Consider the following 14,339-nt stretch of genomic DNA (forward strand, 5'->3'; position numbering starts at 1 on the left):
ATAGGTTTATATATTAAATGGCTTATATATTATTAAATATGTAAAAAATTGGACCAACTGTAATAATAAATTGGGATCAATGTAAGCAGGATTATGACTAGGTTTAAGCGTTTTCTGAGGAGCATCCAACAATACTCCTAAAAGCGGAATGCACAGAGTTATCAGTAACAACATTAACCACCCTAAGAATTGAGAATTTTCAGTTCTTTCAACTCAGATACTGAACGAAGACGGATGTGAATACACATACAGGCACACACATACACACACCACTTTTCAAGTCAGATCCACAAGTAGGACTGGAGAAATAATTTCTAATTCTATATAAGATGATGTTATTATAAGAGCTGGTTTATCAGGTTGACAAATTCTGTTTCCAGGAAGCTAACCAATTCCTGGCATTACTTAATGAATAAACTTGTTTGGTAGTTCCAGAGCTGAGAACACAGTAGAGGCACAGTTTGGCACGGTCATCTGAAATCTGGGACAACTGACACAAGTGAATCAGGGTTATAGAATCTAATTTTGTATCAAAGTCAAATGCATTCCTAGAAGTAGACAGGTTCTTCAACTGGTACTTCAGAGGACATGGATAAAGACAGGAAGTAAATCAAGTGGCTCTTTTAGGCATTTCTTCCTGGATTGAGGTTTTGTTTCTGTTTTTTTCCTTCTAAAAAGCAACATCACTATGCACACTTGGCTGCCACAAGCCAGTTATCTCTGTGGTATGGACTGAGACTAACGGAATTATCAGCACTCCTTCAATGTGGCATTCCTTAAAAACACACAACTTTTAAAAACAAATAACAGGCTGGGCGCAGTGGCTTAAGCCTGTAATTCTAGCACTTTGGGAGGCCGAGATAGGCGGATCACTTGAGGTCAGGAGTTTGAAACCAGCCTGGCCATAATGGTGAAACCCTGTCTCTACTAAAAATACAAAAAAAAAATTAGCTGGGTGTGGTGGCGTGCGCCTGTAATCCCAGCTACTTGGGAGGCTGAGGCACGAGAATTGCCTGAACACGGGAGGCGGATGTTGGTGTGAGCTGAGATGGCACCACTGCACTCCACCATGGTGACAGAGTGAGACTCCATCTCAAAAAAAAACAACAAATAACAACTTTCTTAAACTGAAGCAGTTAGGAATATGAACTTCAGAGTGAGAAAAATTTGCTAAGGAGGACCTGAGCAAATCATTTATTCTCTCCAAACCTCAATTTCCTCATCTGGGAGATAAAGCTTTCACAAAGCTGCTGTGAGAGTTAAAAGCAAAAGAAAACCTATGAATTATTTCTTATAGTACCTAACACTTAGTAATGCTAAAAAAAAAAAAAAAAAAGCTGGCTATTATTATCATCAATGAGAAAAGGTCAATGGAAAAAGACTGGAGGCCATTTAATCTACCCTAATACTTAATTTTATTACTGAACTTTTATAAATCATTAACAACCATTTACTGAATACTTATCTTGTATTATACATTAGGAAGTTTTAAAAGATATTTCAAGGTGTTCAAACTCTAGGGATAAAAAGATAAGCAACACACAAATACAAAGTTGTATCAAAAAAAGAATTGGCAAGGTCCAGTGGCTCACGCCCGTAATCCCAGCACTTTGGGAGGTCGAGGCAGGCGGATCACCTGAGGTTGGGGGTTCGAGACCAGCCTGACCAACATGGAGAAACTCTGTCTCTATCAAAAACACAAAATTAGCTGGGTATGGTGGCACATGCCTGTAATCCCAGCTACATGGCAGGCTGAGGCAGTAGAACCGCTTCAAGCTGGGAGGCAGAGGTTGCAGTGAACCAAGATTGGGCCATTGCACTCCAGCCTGGAGCAACAAGAGCGAAACTCCAGCTCAAAAAAAAAACATAGAATTACACAATATATAAACCAGAGTATATAAACACGAATGTATAAAAATATATATTTTTAAATATGAGTAGCAAGAGGTTATATGGATGATTTTATATAGCTGTTAACAGACTAAAGATTCTTTAAGAAAAGCAAGCTCGCCGGGCGCGGTGGCTCAAGCCTGTAATCCCAGCACTTTGGGAGGCCGAGACGGGCGGATCACAAGGTCAGGAGATCGAGACCATCCTGGCTAACACGGTGAAACCCCCGTCTCTACTAAAAAATACAAAAAACTAGCCGGGTGAGGTGGCGGGCGCCTGTAGTCCCAGCTACTCCAGAGGCTGAGGCAGGAGAATGGCGTAAACCCGGGAGGCGGAGCTTGCAGTGAGCTGAGATCCGGCCACTGCACTCCAGCCTGGGCGACAGAGCCAGACTCAGTCTCAAAAAAAAAAAAAAAAAAAAAAAAAAAAAAAAAAAAGAAAAGCAAGCTGGCCGGGCATGGTGGCTCACACCTGTAATCTCAGCACTTTGGGAGGCCAAGTCAGGCAGAGCACCTGAGGTCAAGAGTTCAAGACCAGCCTGGCCAACGTGGTAAAACCTCCTCTCTACTAAAAATACAAAAATTAGCCGAGTGTGGTGGTGGACACCTGTAATCCCAGCTACTCAGGAGACTGAGGCAGGAGAATCGCTTGAACCCAGGAGGCAGAGGTTGCAGTGAGCTGAAATTGAGCAACTGCACTCCAGCCTGGGCGACGAGAGTGAGACTCCATCTTGAAAAAAAAAAAAAGAAAAGCAAGCTGTTCTAGCTATGTCAGAGAGTTCATGAAATGAACTGAGAGAAAGGACATGAAGAATAAGCAATTAAGGGATAGAGGGGAAGAAAAGAGGGTCAGAGACTGATCCTCAGTGACTAATACTAATCAAATAGAATGAGAAGAGGGGAAGCTGGAAAGGAAGGCTTTAAGAGGACTGAAGAAAATAGGCCGGCCAAGGTGGCTCATGCCTGTAATCCCAGCACTTTGGGTGGCCAAGGCAGGCAGATCGCCTGAGGTCTGGAGTTCAAGACCAGCCTGGCCAACATGCTGAAACACCATCTCTACTAAAAATACAAAAATTAGCTGGGCACGGTGGTACACGCCTGTAATCCCAGCTACTGTGGAGGCTAAGGCATGAGAATCGCTTGAACCTGGGAGGCGGAGGTTGCAGTGAGCCAAGACTACGTCAACACATTCCAGCCTGGGCGATGGAGTGAGATTCCGTCTCAAAAAAAAAAAAAGGATTGAAGAAAATGAGAGTGACAGGCCAGGCGCATTGGCTTACACCTATAAGTCCAACATTCTAGGAGGCCAAGGCAGGAGTATCACTTCATCCCAGGAGTTTGAGACCAGCTTGGGCAACATGGCAAAACCCCATCTCTACAAAAAATACAAAAAATTAGTCATGGCCGGGCACAATGGCTCACGCCTGTAATCCCAGCACTTTGGGAGGCTGAGGCGGGTGGATCACCTGCGGTCAGGAGTTTCAGACTAGCCTGGCCAACATGGTGAAATGCTGTCTCTATTAAAAATACAAAATTAGCCAGGCGTGGTGGCGGGCGCCTGTAATCTCTGCTACTCGGGAGGCTGAGGTAGGAGAATAGCTTGAACCCGGGAGGCGGGGGTTGCAGTGAACGGAGATCGTGCCACTGCACTCAAGCCTGGGCAACAGGGCAAAACTTCATCTCAAAAAAAAAAAAAAAAAAAAAAATGTATTTGTGAACTTTACATGTGAAAAAGTTGAGGTAGGGTAATAGTGTGCTTATAACTTTGAAAAGATTTCCTGAGAGTGGGAGTGGTCTGACACACTTAGAAGCTACCAAGAAGAAGCACAAGGAGAAAGAGGTTAATTTTAAAGATTAAGAGGTTAAGAATCTAGGAAGAGGGGAAGTGTTCATGGAAATAGAAAAGGATCTATGAAATAAAGATTAGAGTTCAGGCTTAAAAAGTGGAAGCTCTTACGCAGTTTTAAGTAGCCAGTATTCATAATTCCCCAGTGGCATGTAGTTTTTCTTCTCCTGGTACCCCGACCTGTGGTATGGAGGCTGCCAGGCAACATACTCCTCTCTTTAGCTCCAGCAGGAAGCCACTCTTCCAGACTGAGCTATTACTTGTATCTCAAAGCAGGGTCTTAAAGCACTTTCCGGCCGGGCGCGGTGGCTCAAGCCTGTAATCCCAGCACTTTGGGAGGCCGAGACAGGCGGATCACGAGGTCAGGAGATCGAGACCATCCTGGTTAACACGGTGAAACCCCGTCTCTACTAAAAAATACAAAAAATTAGCCGGGCGTGGTGGTGGGCGCCTGTAGTCCCAGCTACTCGGGAGGCTGAGGCAGGAGAATGGCGTGAACCCGGGAGGCGGAGCTTGCAGTGAGCTGAGATCCGGCCACTGCACTCCAGCCCGGGCGACAGAGCGAGACTCTGTCTCAAAAAAAAAAAAAAAAAAAAAAAAAAAAAAAAAAAAAGCACTTTCCATTTGTGAGTTCCCTTGGCTAACAACTCAGAAAAGTTGCCAGAAGCACCACATTCTCTAATACACACTGATATCCCGTATGATGTCTGTTTACTATGCCCCACACTCTCTCTCTTTTCCATGTATACGATTCCCAAAATAATGTTTTAAACTTTGTTTTCATTTAACTGATGTTATTTCTTCATCTTGACAATGTTCTACCCAGCTCCACCAGATCGTCTGATCGCGCTGCTCACTCAGGAGAGCCCGTGCTTCAGTGTCCCTGAGTCAGATTTTACTTTCTCTTCATGACATTCCACATACTTCCACTGCCTCCACCCTGTCCATGCCCAGGCAAACATCATTTTACAATGAGTATATGCAATAAGGCCCGACCCTCAATTCACAAGAAACTTTTCTACTTCAAGAAATGATTGAACCTTTGCTAAATCTCAAAGTCAAATGCTGGCGTTTTTCTGTTCTTAGATATAATAGGCATTCAATACTAATTGATGGTTCAAATTCTTAAAACACATATTACAAAGTAAGCCATTTCTTCCTCATAAGAATCAATATAAGCCGGGCGCGGTGGCTCACGCCTGTAATCCCAGCACTTTGGGAGGCCGAGGCGGGCGGATCACAAGGTCAGGAGATCGAGACCACGGTGAAACCCCGTCTCTACTAAAAATTACAAAAAATTAGCCGGGCGCGGTTGTGGGCGCCTGTAGTCCCAGCTACTCGGGAGGCTGAGGCAGGAGAATGGCGTGAACCCGGGAGGCGGAGCTTGCAGTGAGCCGAGATCGCGCCACTGCACTCCAGCCTGGGCTGGGCGACAGAGCGAGACTCCGTCTCAAAAAAAAAAAAAAAAAAAAAAGAATCAATATATATCACCACTACATTTTAATGTTTAATGAAATTAACGCAAAAGACTGGAGACTATAGAATTATATATGTCAACACGAAAACAACAGCATTGTTCTCTCTCCTGTGTCTCTTTACACGATTTTGCACTTATTTGTTTACATGTTTCTGCTTCACCTTACCTAACTGTAACTTCTTGAGGACAGGATAACACAGGTACAGGGCTTAATACTACTTCTGGCACATAGGAGGCATTCGACAAATGGGCAAAGAATAAATTAATAGCTTCCATAGAACCAGAAAAACCTCATCTTATCTCTGTGTATTCCCCTAAGTAATGCTCAGTTGGACAGATATTTACTTTTTATAGATGCCTAAAATTCAGCTATTTTTTGTTTGTTTTTTGTTTTAGAGACAGGGTCTCTCACTCTTGTTGCCTGGGCTGGAGTGCAGTGACATGATCATGGTTCACTGCAGCCTCAACCTCTCAGGCTCAGATGATTCTCCCACCTCGGTCTCCTGGGTAGCTGGGACTATAGGAGCTTGCCACTACACCCAGTTAAGTTTGTGTATTTTTAGTAGAGACAGGGTTTCACCATGTTGTCCAGGCTGGTCTGGAACTCCTGGGCTCAAGCGATCCACCAGCCTCAGCTTCCCAAAGTGCTGGGATTATAGGTGTAAGCCACCATGACCAACCTAAAATTCAGTTTTAAAATCCAATTGTCATTTTTTAAAATATCAGAAATCTAGCCATGTTATTAAACTGTGATTCAAATTTCAATCAAAACAGCTGCTAACTCTTCAGAGTCTACAGAGGTGGTCAGATTCTAGCCAAACTGAATTGAGACTATTCTAACAGGGAGCTCCCAACAGCCTTGGTACCCTAGACAAGGTGTCTGTAAGTCACAGTAATTCTGACTTCAAACCAGAACCAGACCATCTGTAATCCTGTACTCCATTCACTATAATTTCCTGTAACACTTCCAAGTTGTTACACATTTTTCAGTGACACATCCCACTAAGTTTCAGACTGCATTTATAAAAAGACCACATAAACAATCTCAGGTATTATGAACAGTATTTGCCACTATAATTACTAAATCTGGAAATGAATTCTGGAGTGACCAAGAAAAAACAACCAGTCAATCCCAATTTTTTATAGCCACACAGTATCAAACCCAAAAAAAATGTCCTATTATTTACAGAGATAAATAATTTCCACTAGAAATTTACTGGGGCTAACAGACAATATAAAATCTGACCTGTTTTTATTAACCCAAGTTGTCAAACAGGCTTCAGTCTTGGGCTTAGAACAGCTCAGGAAAATATGACTCTTACTTAACCAAAGAACCTGCAGGGCAGACTCAAGTTTTAGTCCTTTCTTCATGAGGCTGAAGTTTAACAAGAATAACTAAAATACTGAGAAGTCTGTGTTTCTCTCTTATAAATCCTTTGAGTTTATGTAGAACTACAGCAACCAAAAGCAAACTAACTAAACTGGGAATTCGAATTTTCATCACCAAAATGGAACCTAGTATTTAAGAGAAAGACTGTGTGTGAATGTATCTGTGTATATATATCCTCATTGAGCTCTATAGAAAGCAAATTGAAGAGCCAGGTGTCAAGAAGAATTCAATATTAGCTCTAACAGTGTATCAAGGTCATCTACTCTCCCCTCACAAAAAAGATGGAGAGAACTGTATGGGGGAAAGTGAAGAAAGCTAGGGCAGTGGTTCTTAAACTAACTTGGCTAATATACTGCAGCCACCAGGCAAGTTAATTCCTCTTGCATGTTCCTTTCACATGTGTCTTCATGTAAAACTGACAGGGGGACAATTGACGTGGAGACAAATGAGAAGATCCTGAGGTCCTGGCCCTTCTTTCTTTCAGGCTCTAGACCCAGCCTATATAGTTTTTTTCCTCCCCATCACTGGTCTCCAGGTACTCACACACTTATAAACTTTTTGAAAATGTCTTGAAATGTGAAAACAGGTTCATACCTATTTTCATGTTAGATAATGAGATGTAGTCAACACATGTGGGCACTCTAACTGGTGTAGCAGTCAAGAAAGTAGGAAGTGGATGGTCTACACACCCTTAAGTATTTCACACTCTCCTTTGGGACTAACAGCTGCCCCAGGACAAGAAAAAAGACTTGTGAGAAAGTCACAATATAGGCTCATAAATCAAATGGAAGATTTATTCAAAATCTATAATACAAGATAAATGTTTGACTCCTGGGGTAGACAAGAATTGTGTGTCTCATCTATAAAAAAATTCAATAAATATTTCTTCAATTATATATTTAAATAGCAGGCCTCACTGGGTTCCTTTTATGTCCACTCTCACAACAGACCTTCCCCCAGAAGAGCACGCACTTCTGAAGGAAAGCATGGGAAGGAAAAAGTAAGCCCAGCAAATGAACAAACCCTTCTCATACTGTATGAGGGACAGCATGAACTAGAGCGAGGCAATTCATTCAAAGCCAGGGTGTAGAGATGGGTCACAAAACAATATCTGGCGATTTTGACATGGCATACAGTTAACCTCCTACAAAAAGGACTTGACCTTGCTATAGGGCAAGGCAAACATTAAGGCTCCCTCTTCACACAGGGCACATCACAGAAGCAACGGAAGGCTTTGCAAACGATCCTCTCACTGAAGTTTACCCTTTTAATATTATTTAGGGCAATACCAAATATTTTGCAAAACTTGTGACAACAGTATCACAACACCTGTCTGCACAGGAGAAGTAAAGAACGTTTAAAATGTTATTTCTTAGTCTAGTCCAGTAGTCATTTGCTAAATTACCAAAAAGAATATGGAATATAATTCAACTCAAATGCTAAGTGCGGAAGACATTAAAAGCTTTCCTTAGATTACATCTTCACAGTAGAAACTGCAAATACTGACAAAAAGGAAATTATTTCAGAGAAATTCTTTTGTGTAGCAAATGTTTCTTTGAAAAGTTACATAATTTCAGGGATACCGCAAGAAAAAATTAATGGATGTAAAACCCTGCAACAGGATTTTTCAAAAAGTAGGATGTGAATTCTAACTGGCAGCATCCGACCAATTCCTGACCCCCAGCAATCTGCGTGCAGCACGCATTTGTCAACCGCGCGCTTGACTGGAACTGATCACAGATTCCAGTTTAATCGCCTCCCAGCCAAGCCCCGCACGCCCTCCCCCCTGCGCTGGGGCGCGCACAGGGCTGGAGAGCAAGCCCCGGGAACTCTCACAGGCCGGCCTGTGTGAGCAAAGGGAAGGAAATGACACAGGCAGGAAAAAAAAGCAAATCAAGGAAAAGACACAACAGCAGCTGGGCCTGCGGCAGCCTCCAGCCCGGGCCCCACACTGCGCTCTCGCTCCCCCGCCCTCGGGCTCGCGGTCCGGCTCATTCGAGCCAGGCTGCCCCGCGGAGCACGGGCCCTCGGTCCCACTGCCGCTTCCCCGGGATGCGCCCGTCGCGCCGCCCGGAAGGAGGGCTGCCGAGAGGGCTCTGCCGGCCGAACCGCCCCGCGGACCCAGAACCCCCACCCAGGCCGCGGCGTGCGAGCCCGGCGGGCGGGCAGGCGGGCTGCCGGCGGTCCGCAGCCCCGGGCCGGGCAGGCTGTCCATGCCTGTCAGGCGGCGGCCCAGGGTCCTCCTCCCTCAGCCCGGGGCGGGGCGTCGCGAAGCAGCGCGGGCACAGGCCGGGGCGGTGGCGACACTTACCCATGGTGGCGATGGCGGCGGCGGCGGCTCGCGTCCGTGAGTGTCACCTCCGCAGCCGGGGCTGCATGCCGGGGGCCCGGGCGGCGGGGACGGCAGCGGGCCTGGCTCCGCGCGGAGGGCGCGGGCTGCGCTCTGGGCCCCCGCCGCCTCCCCAGGCTCCGGCTCCGGCTCCGCCCGCGGCCGGGCGCTGTGGCATCGGCAGGGTGGCCCGCTACATCCCGGGCGCTCCTGGGCTCGGCCCAGCCCGGCCTCGGCGGCGCCGCTCGGCCCGCCCGCCCGCCAGTCCCTCAGACCCGCAGTCGCTCCGTCCGGCCACCGTTCTCCACCTCAGGAACGCTCCGAAAAACAAACCGCTGGTCGCGCAGCTCGCCCCACTGTCTGTCACTCACGCCGGCGCCCACCAATCCCAGGCAGCCGCTGGGCCGTCGCACCACCCCTACCCACCTCATCAGCCAATAACAAGAAGGAAGTCGGCTGCCCCCGCCGTCCCCCCCAACTCTCTCCCAACACCCTAACTCTCAGCGGCCAGCTAATCATCAGCACCACACGATGAACCAATCCCGCCTACTCTCACAGGATGCCAATGGGCGAAGCCAAGGCGGTTTCCGAGGGCTGTCCAGCGCCTGCCAATCATCGGGACAGCGCCCGGCTCCTTGCGCTGCTAGCCAATCACGTAGAGGTCTCTAAGCCCCCGCCTCTGCGCATCCCTCTCTGGCGCTGTCTCCCCTTCTTGGGAGAGACTGGGAGGTCTTGGTTGCTCCAATCACAGCTCAGGCGCGAGGCTCCGCCCATATTCCCACCTCCCGTCAGTCAGCGAACGCTCGGCGGGCGCGCGGGCTGGCGCAGTTCCCCGCCGGCTATTTTGGGGCTGGGGTGAGGAGTAGGCGGCTGGAGGGGGCCCTCAGGCCTTCGCCCTCCGGGTACTTGGAGGCCCCAGCGATCTGGGTGGTTCCAGAGGCTGGTGTCCTGCTCCTCCCCGTGCCCAGCACGGGGCGCGTAGCGAGTGGGGAGGGTCTGGCCTGAGCACTTCCCGGCGCGCGGCCACCTCTGCGGCCCCATCCCCCGGCTGGTCCTCCGGTCCCGACGCTGCTCTTGCCCCGGGCAGGGGCGGCCGCGCCCAACCCCGCTTTCCCTGAGTCTCACACCTCCAGGGCCACACCCTCCAGTCTAGGTTCCTCAGACACCCAAGGCTGGGGTAGTGCTGGCATGTGGGTCCCTGGAAATCTGAGTTCCGCCAGAGGTTCTTTCAGAAAATAACTTTTTTCTTATAAAAGCAATACAAGCTTTTTGTAGGAAAATTGAAAAATGCAGAAAAGTATGAAAAAGAAAAGCTCCCACCCCAGAGATAATCTATTTCCCACCCAGATAGGCGTTTGACAAAAATGCCTTTGTATTGTTTTGTAGTATGCTTACATTTTATTCTGTTTTCCCATGCCACCAAATATCGTTCCAAAACAATTGTACTGATTGCATGATGTTTCAAAATTAAAGGGACCATAGTTAATTTCCTCAACCTTTTCATTGTTCAACATTTTAATACACCCAGATCTTCAGATTCCAAGTCCACCACAATTAATGTGGGCTCCTTTCTCTGGCCTCTGTTCCAGTGTAGTATGTCAGGCTCCAAAATAACCTTCCTCAGATGTCATTGTCCACTGTCCACTACTTGAGTGGTGGCTTTGCCTTGAGTGTCAAATCCCTTAAGAATTACCTTGGGGTCTCCCCTATTTCTTTTCTTTTTCTTTTTAACTTATTTTTATTTTTATTTATTTTTTGAGACGGAGTCTCGCTCTGTCGCCCAGGCTGGAGTGCAGTGGCGCGATCTCGGTTCACTGCAAGCTCCGCCTCCCGGGTTCATGCCATTCTCCTGCCTCAGCCTCTCAAGTAGCTGGGATTAACAGGCGTGCGCCACCATGCCCGGCTAATTTTTGAATTTTTAGTAGAGACGGGGTTTCACCATGTTGCCCAGGCTGGTCTCAAACTCCAGACCTCAGGTGATCCGCCAGCCTCGGCCTCCCAAAGTGCTGGGATTACAGGCGTGAGCCGCTGCAACCAGCCTCCCTTATTTCTTTACACTCATCTCCATATATTTAATCAGTCCCCTTGTCCTGTTTTCTTTTTCTTCCAACAAGCTTAAGCCTGCCATATTCCCACTTGATTCGGTCTCTACCCAGTTTACTGGAGTTCCTTAACTAAAATAATCTCTATTCTTGAAAGCGGGGTTAAAGGGGAAAGAAAATTAGTATTTGTCAGGCCGGGCGCGGTGGCTCAAGCCTGTAATCCCAGCACTTTGGGAGGCCGAGACGGGCGGATCACGAGGTCAGGAGATCGAGACCATCCTGGCTAACACGGTGAAACCCGTCTCTACTAAAAATACAAGAAAATTAGCCGGGCGAGGTGGCGGGCGCCTGTAGTCCCAGCTACTCGGGAGGCTGAGGCAGGAGAATGGCGTGAACCCGAGGAGGCGGAGCTTGCAGTGAGCCGAGATCGTGCCACTGCACTCCAGCCTGGGGCACAGAGCAAGACTCCGTCTCAAAAAAAAAAAAAAAAAAAAAAAAAAGAAAATTAGTATTTGTCAATATAACAGGCACGTCATTGCATTTAATTTTCCCAATAAGTCTAAGGTTATTATGCTAATACTGTGGGCATTGAAACGATGAAAGTGAAGCTCAGAGAGGTTAAGCACTGTGTCCAAGTAGTGGAGCCAGGATTCGTACCAAGCCTGTGTGACTCCCAAAAGCCATGTTCTTGCACTAGGCCAGTGTTTCTCAACCTTTTTTTTCGTTATCCACCCCTGCCAGGAAAACAATTTAATTTAAATTACTTAAATTTAAATTCTCCCTAAGGAGAGAAATTAAATACTAAGGAATAAGATTTTGTCTGGTAGAGTAGAGCCCTTTTTTTTTTTTTTTTTTTTTTTTTTTTTTTTTTTTTTTTGAGACAGAGTCTCGCTCTGTCGCCCAGGCTGGAGTGCAGTGGCGCGATCTCGGCTCACTGCAAGCTCCGCCTCCCAGGTTCACGCCATTCTCCTGCCTCAAACTCCCGAGGAGCTGGGACTACAGGCGCCCGCCACCACGCCCGGCTAATTTTTTGTATTTTTAGTAGAGACAGGGTTTCACCGTGTTTGCCAGGATGGTCTTGATCTCCTGACCTCGTGATCCGCCCGCCTCGGCCTCCCAAAGTGCTGGGATTACAGGCATAAGCCACTGCGCCCGGCCTATGAGCCTTTTTTTAAAAAAACTTTTTGGCCGGGCGCGGTGGCTCACGCCTGTAATCCCAGCACTTTGGGAGGCCAAGGTGGGTGAATCACTTGAGGTCACGAGTTCGAGACCAGCCTGACCAACATGGTAAAACCCTATGTCTACTAAAAATACAAAATTAGCTGGGCGTCGTGGCTTACGCCTGTAATTCCAGCTACTTGGGAGGCTGAGGCAGGACAATTGCTTGAGTCTGGGAGGCAGAGGTTACAGTGAACCAAGATCATGCCATTGCACTCCAGCCCGGGCAACAAAATCAAAACTCCATATCAAAAAAAAAAAAAAAATCATAAGCCAAACCATAGTAAGTCAAAGACCCTCTGTCCAAACCTAGGAGTCTTCCTTGATTATTCTCTCTCCCTGACACCCATATATCTAAACATACAGCAAATCTTTTCAGCTCCCACTTCAAAATGTATCTCAATCAGGTTGGACGCAGTGGCTTACACCTGTAATCCCAGCCCTTTGGGAGGCCAGGGCAGGCAGATCACCTGAGGTCAGGAGTTCAAAACCAGCTTGGCCAACATGGTGAAACCCCATCTCTATTAAAAATATAAAAATTAGCCAGGTGTGGTGGCCTGTAATCCTAGCTACTTGGAGGCTGAGGCAGGAGAATTGCTTGAACCTGGAAGTCAGAGGTTGCAGTGAGCCGAGATTGTGCCACTGCACTCCAGCCTGAGCAAGAGTGAAACCCTGTCTCAAAAAAAAAAAAAAATTCACACACACACACACACACACACACACACACACACCCCTGAATCCAACCACTTCTCATCCCACCCCCCTTATCCAAGCCACCACCTACTCTCCTGAATGACTGCCCCAGACTCCTATCTGGCCTCCATTGTTTCCTCTATGGCAGCCCAACCAATGATTCCCCAATAGCAACCACAGTGATCCCTGTAAAATGTAATTCGCATCATGCTACCCCACCTCCTGCCCACTGTCAACCCTCCAATGGCTTCCCTCCCATTACACTCAGAATAAAACCCCAATTCTTTGTCATGACCTGCCAGGCCCAATAGGAGCTGGCCCCTCCATCCTGTCCCTCTGTTACTGTCCTCTAGCCACTCGGGCCTTCTTTCCATTCTTTGAAACTACCAAGCTTTTTCACCCCAGGGCCTTTGCACTTGCCATTTGTTCTGCCTGGAATGCTCTTCTCCAAGATGTTCTCATTTCTGCAGTTCATTCAAGTCTCTGATCAAACGTCTGCTTTTAAGTCTTTTCTTATCACCCCATCCAAAATGACCCCTCCCTTCCATCATTCTGTATTTGTACATTTTTTCCTTGTTTTTTTTTTTCTCAGTGGCTACAATTATATATTTATTTGTTTGCTCTACTCCAACTACCACAAGCATAAGGTATGCAGGAGTAGGAATTTTGTCCTGCTTACTGCTCTATCACCAGCACTTAGAATAGTGCCTCACACATAGAGAACTGCAGTACATCTACCTGAGTTTTTTTTTTTTTTTTTTTTTTTTTTTTTTTTTTTTTTTTTTTGAGATGGAGTCTCGTTCTGTCGCCCAGGCTGGAGTGCAGTGGTGTGATCTCGGCTCACTGCAAGCTCCGCCTCCTAGGTTCACGCCATTCTCCTGCCTCAGCCTCCCGAGTAGCTAGGACTACAGGTGCCTGCCACCATGCCCAGCTAACTTTTTGTATTTTTAGTACAGACAGGGTTTCACTGTGTTAGCCAGGATGGTCTCGATCTCCTGACCTCGTGATCCGCCCACCTCGGCCTCCCAAAGTGCTGGGATTACAGGCGTGAGCCACCATGCCAGGCCAACTTGAGTCTTTAGCTGAAAAGAACCTTCTGATTTACCTTCTACCTTTCTTACAACTGCCTTCTTTGTGGCTTCATTTGCATTGTCTGTGTCTCAACCAACCATCTCAAACATTCCCACACTGCAGTTACCATATGCGCTGAGGATTCCAGAATCTCAACTGTTTCTCTAGCTTAGGGAGGTCTTTACTCTGAGCTCCACAGACATGGGTGTCCCACAGGAATCTCCAATTCTGGGTCCAAACTGAAATCATTTTTCCCCATAGTTCTATATTTCCTCTGTCCCTCTCCAGTTCCCCAAGTTAGATACCTTCAAATGATCAGAGAGCTCTTTCTCTCCATTTCTTTTCCCCAACAGCCAATCTTGAAGAAGTCTCCAATCTGTCCAT

General features: G+C 47.0%; 1 protein-coding gene across 4 annotated transcripts in view; it reads right to left on the reverse strand.

Moving 5' to 3' along the window:
* The window catches only part of MAP3K3 (mitogen-activated protein kinase kinase kinase 3), a 77,542-nt gene extending 68,540 nt beyond the window's left edge, over window positions 1-9,002 (reverse strand). For all 4 annotated transcript variants that reach the window (XM_050764956.1, XM_050764954.1, XM_050764957.1 and 1 more), the window contains exon 1: window positions 8,914-9,002. In XM_050764956.1, coding sequence (XP_050620913.1) covers window positions 8,914-8,917 — 4 coding nt within the window. In that variant the 5' untranslated portion in view covers window positions 8,918-9,002. The remainder of the gene's footprint in view (window positions 1-8,913) is intronic.
* Between the last annotated feature and the right edge of the window lie 5,337 nt (window positions 9,003-14,339).

The sequence above is a fragment of the Macaca thibetana genome, chromosome 16, assembly GCF_024542745.1.
Source record: "Macaca thibetana thibetana isolate TM-01 chromosome 16, ASM2454274v1, whole genome shotgun sequence".
Classification (NCBI taxonomy): Eukaryota; Metazoa; Chordata; class Mammalia; order Primates; family Cercopithecidae; genus Macaca; species Macaca thibetana.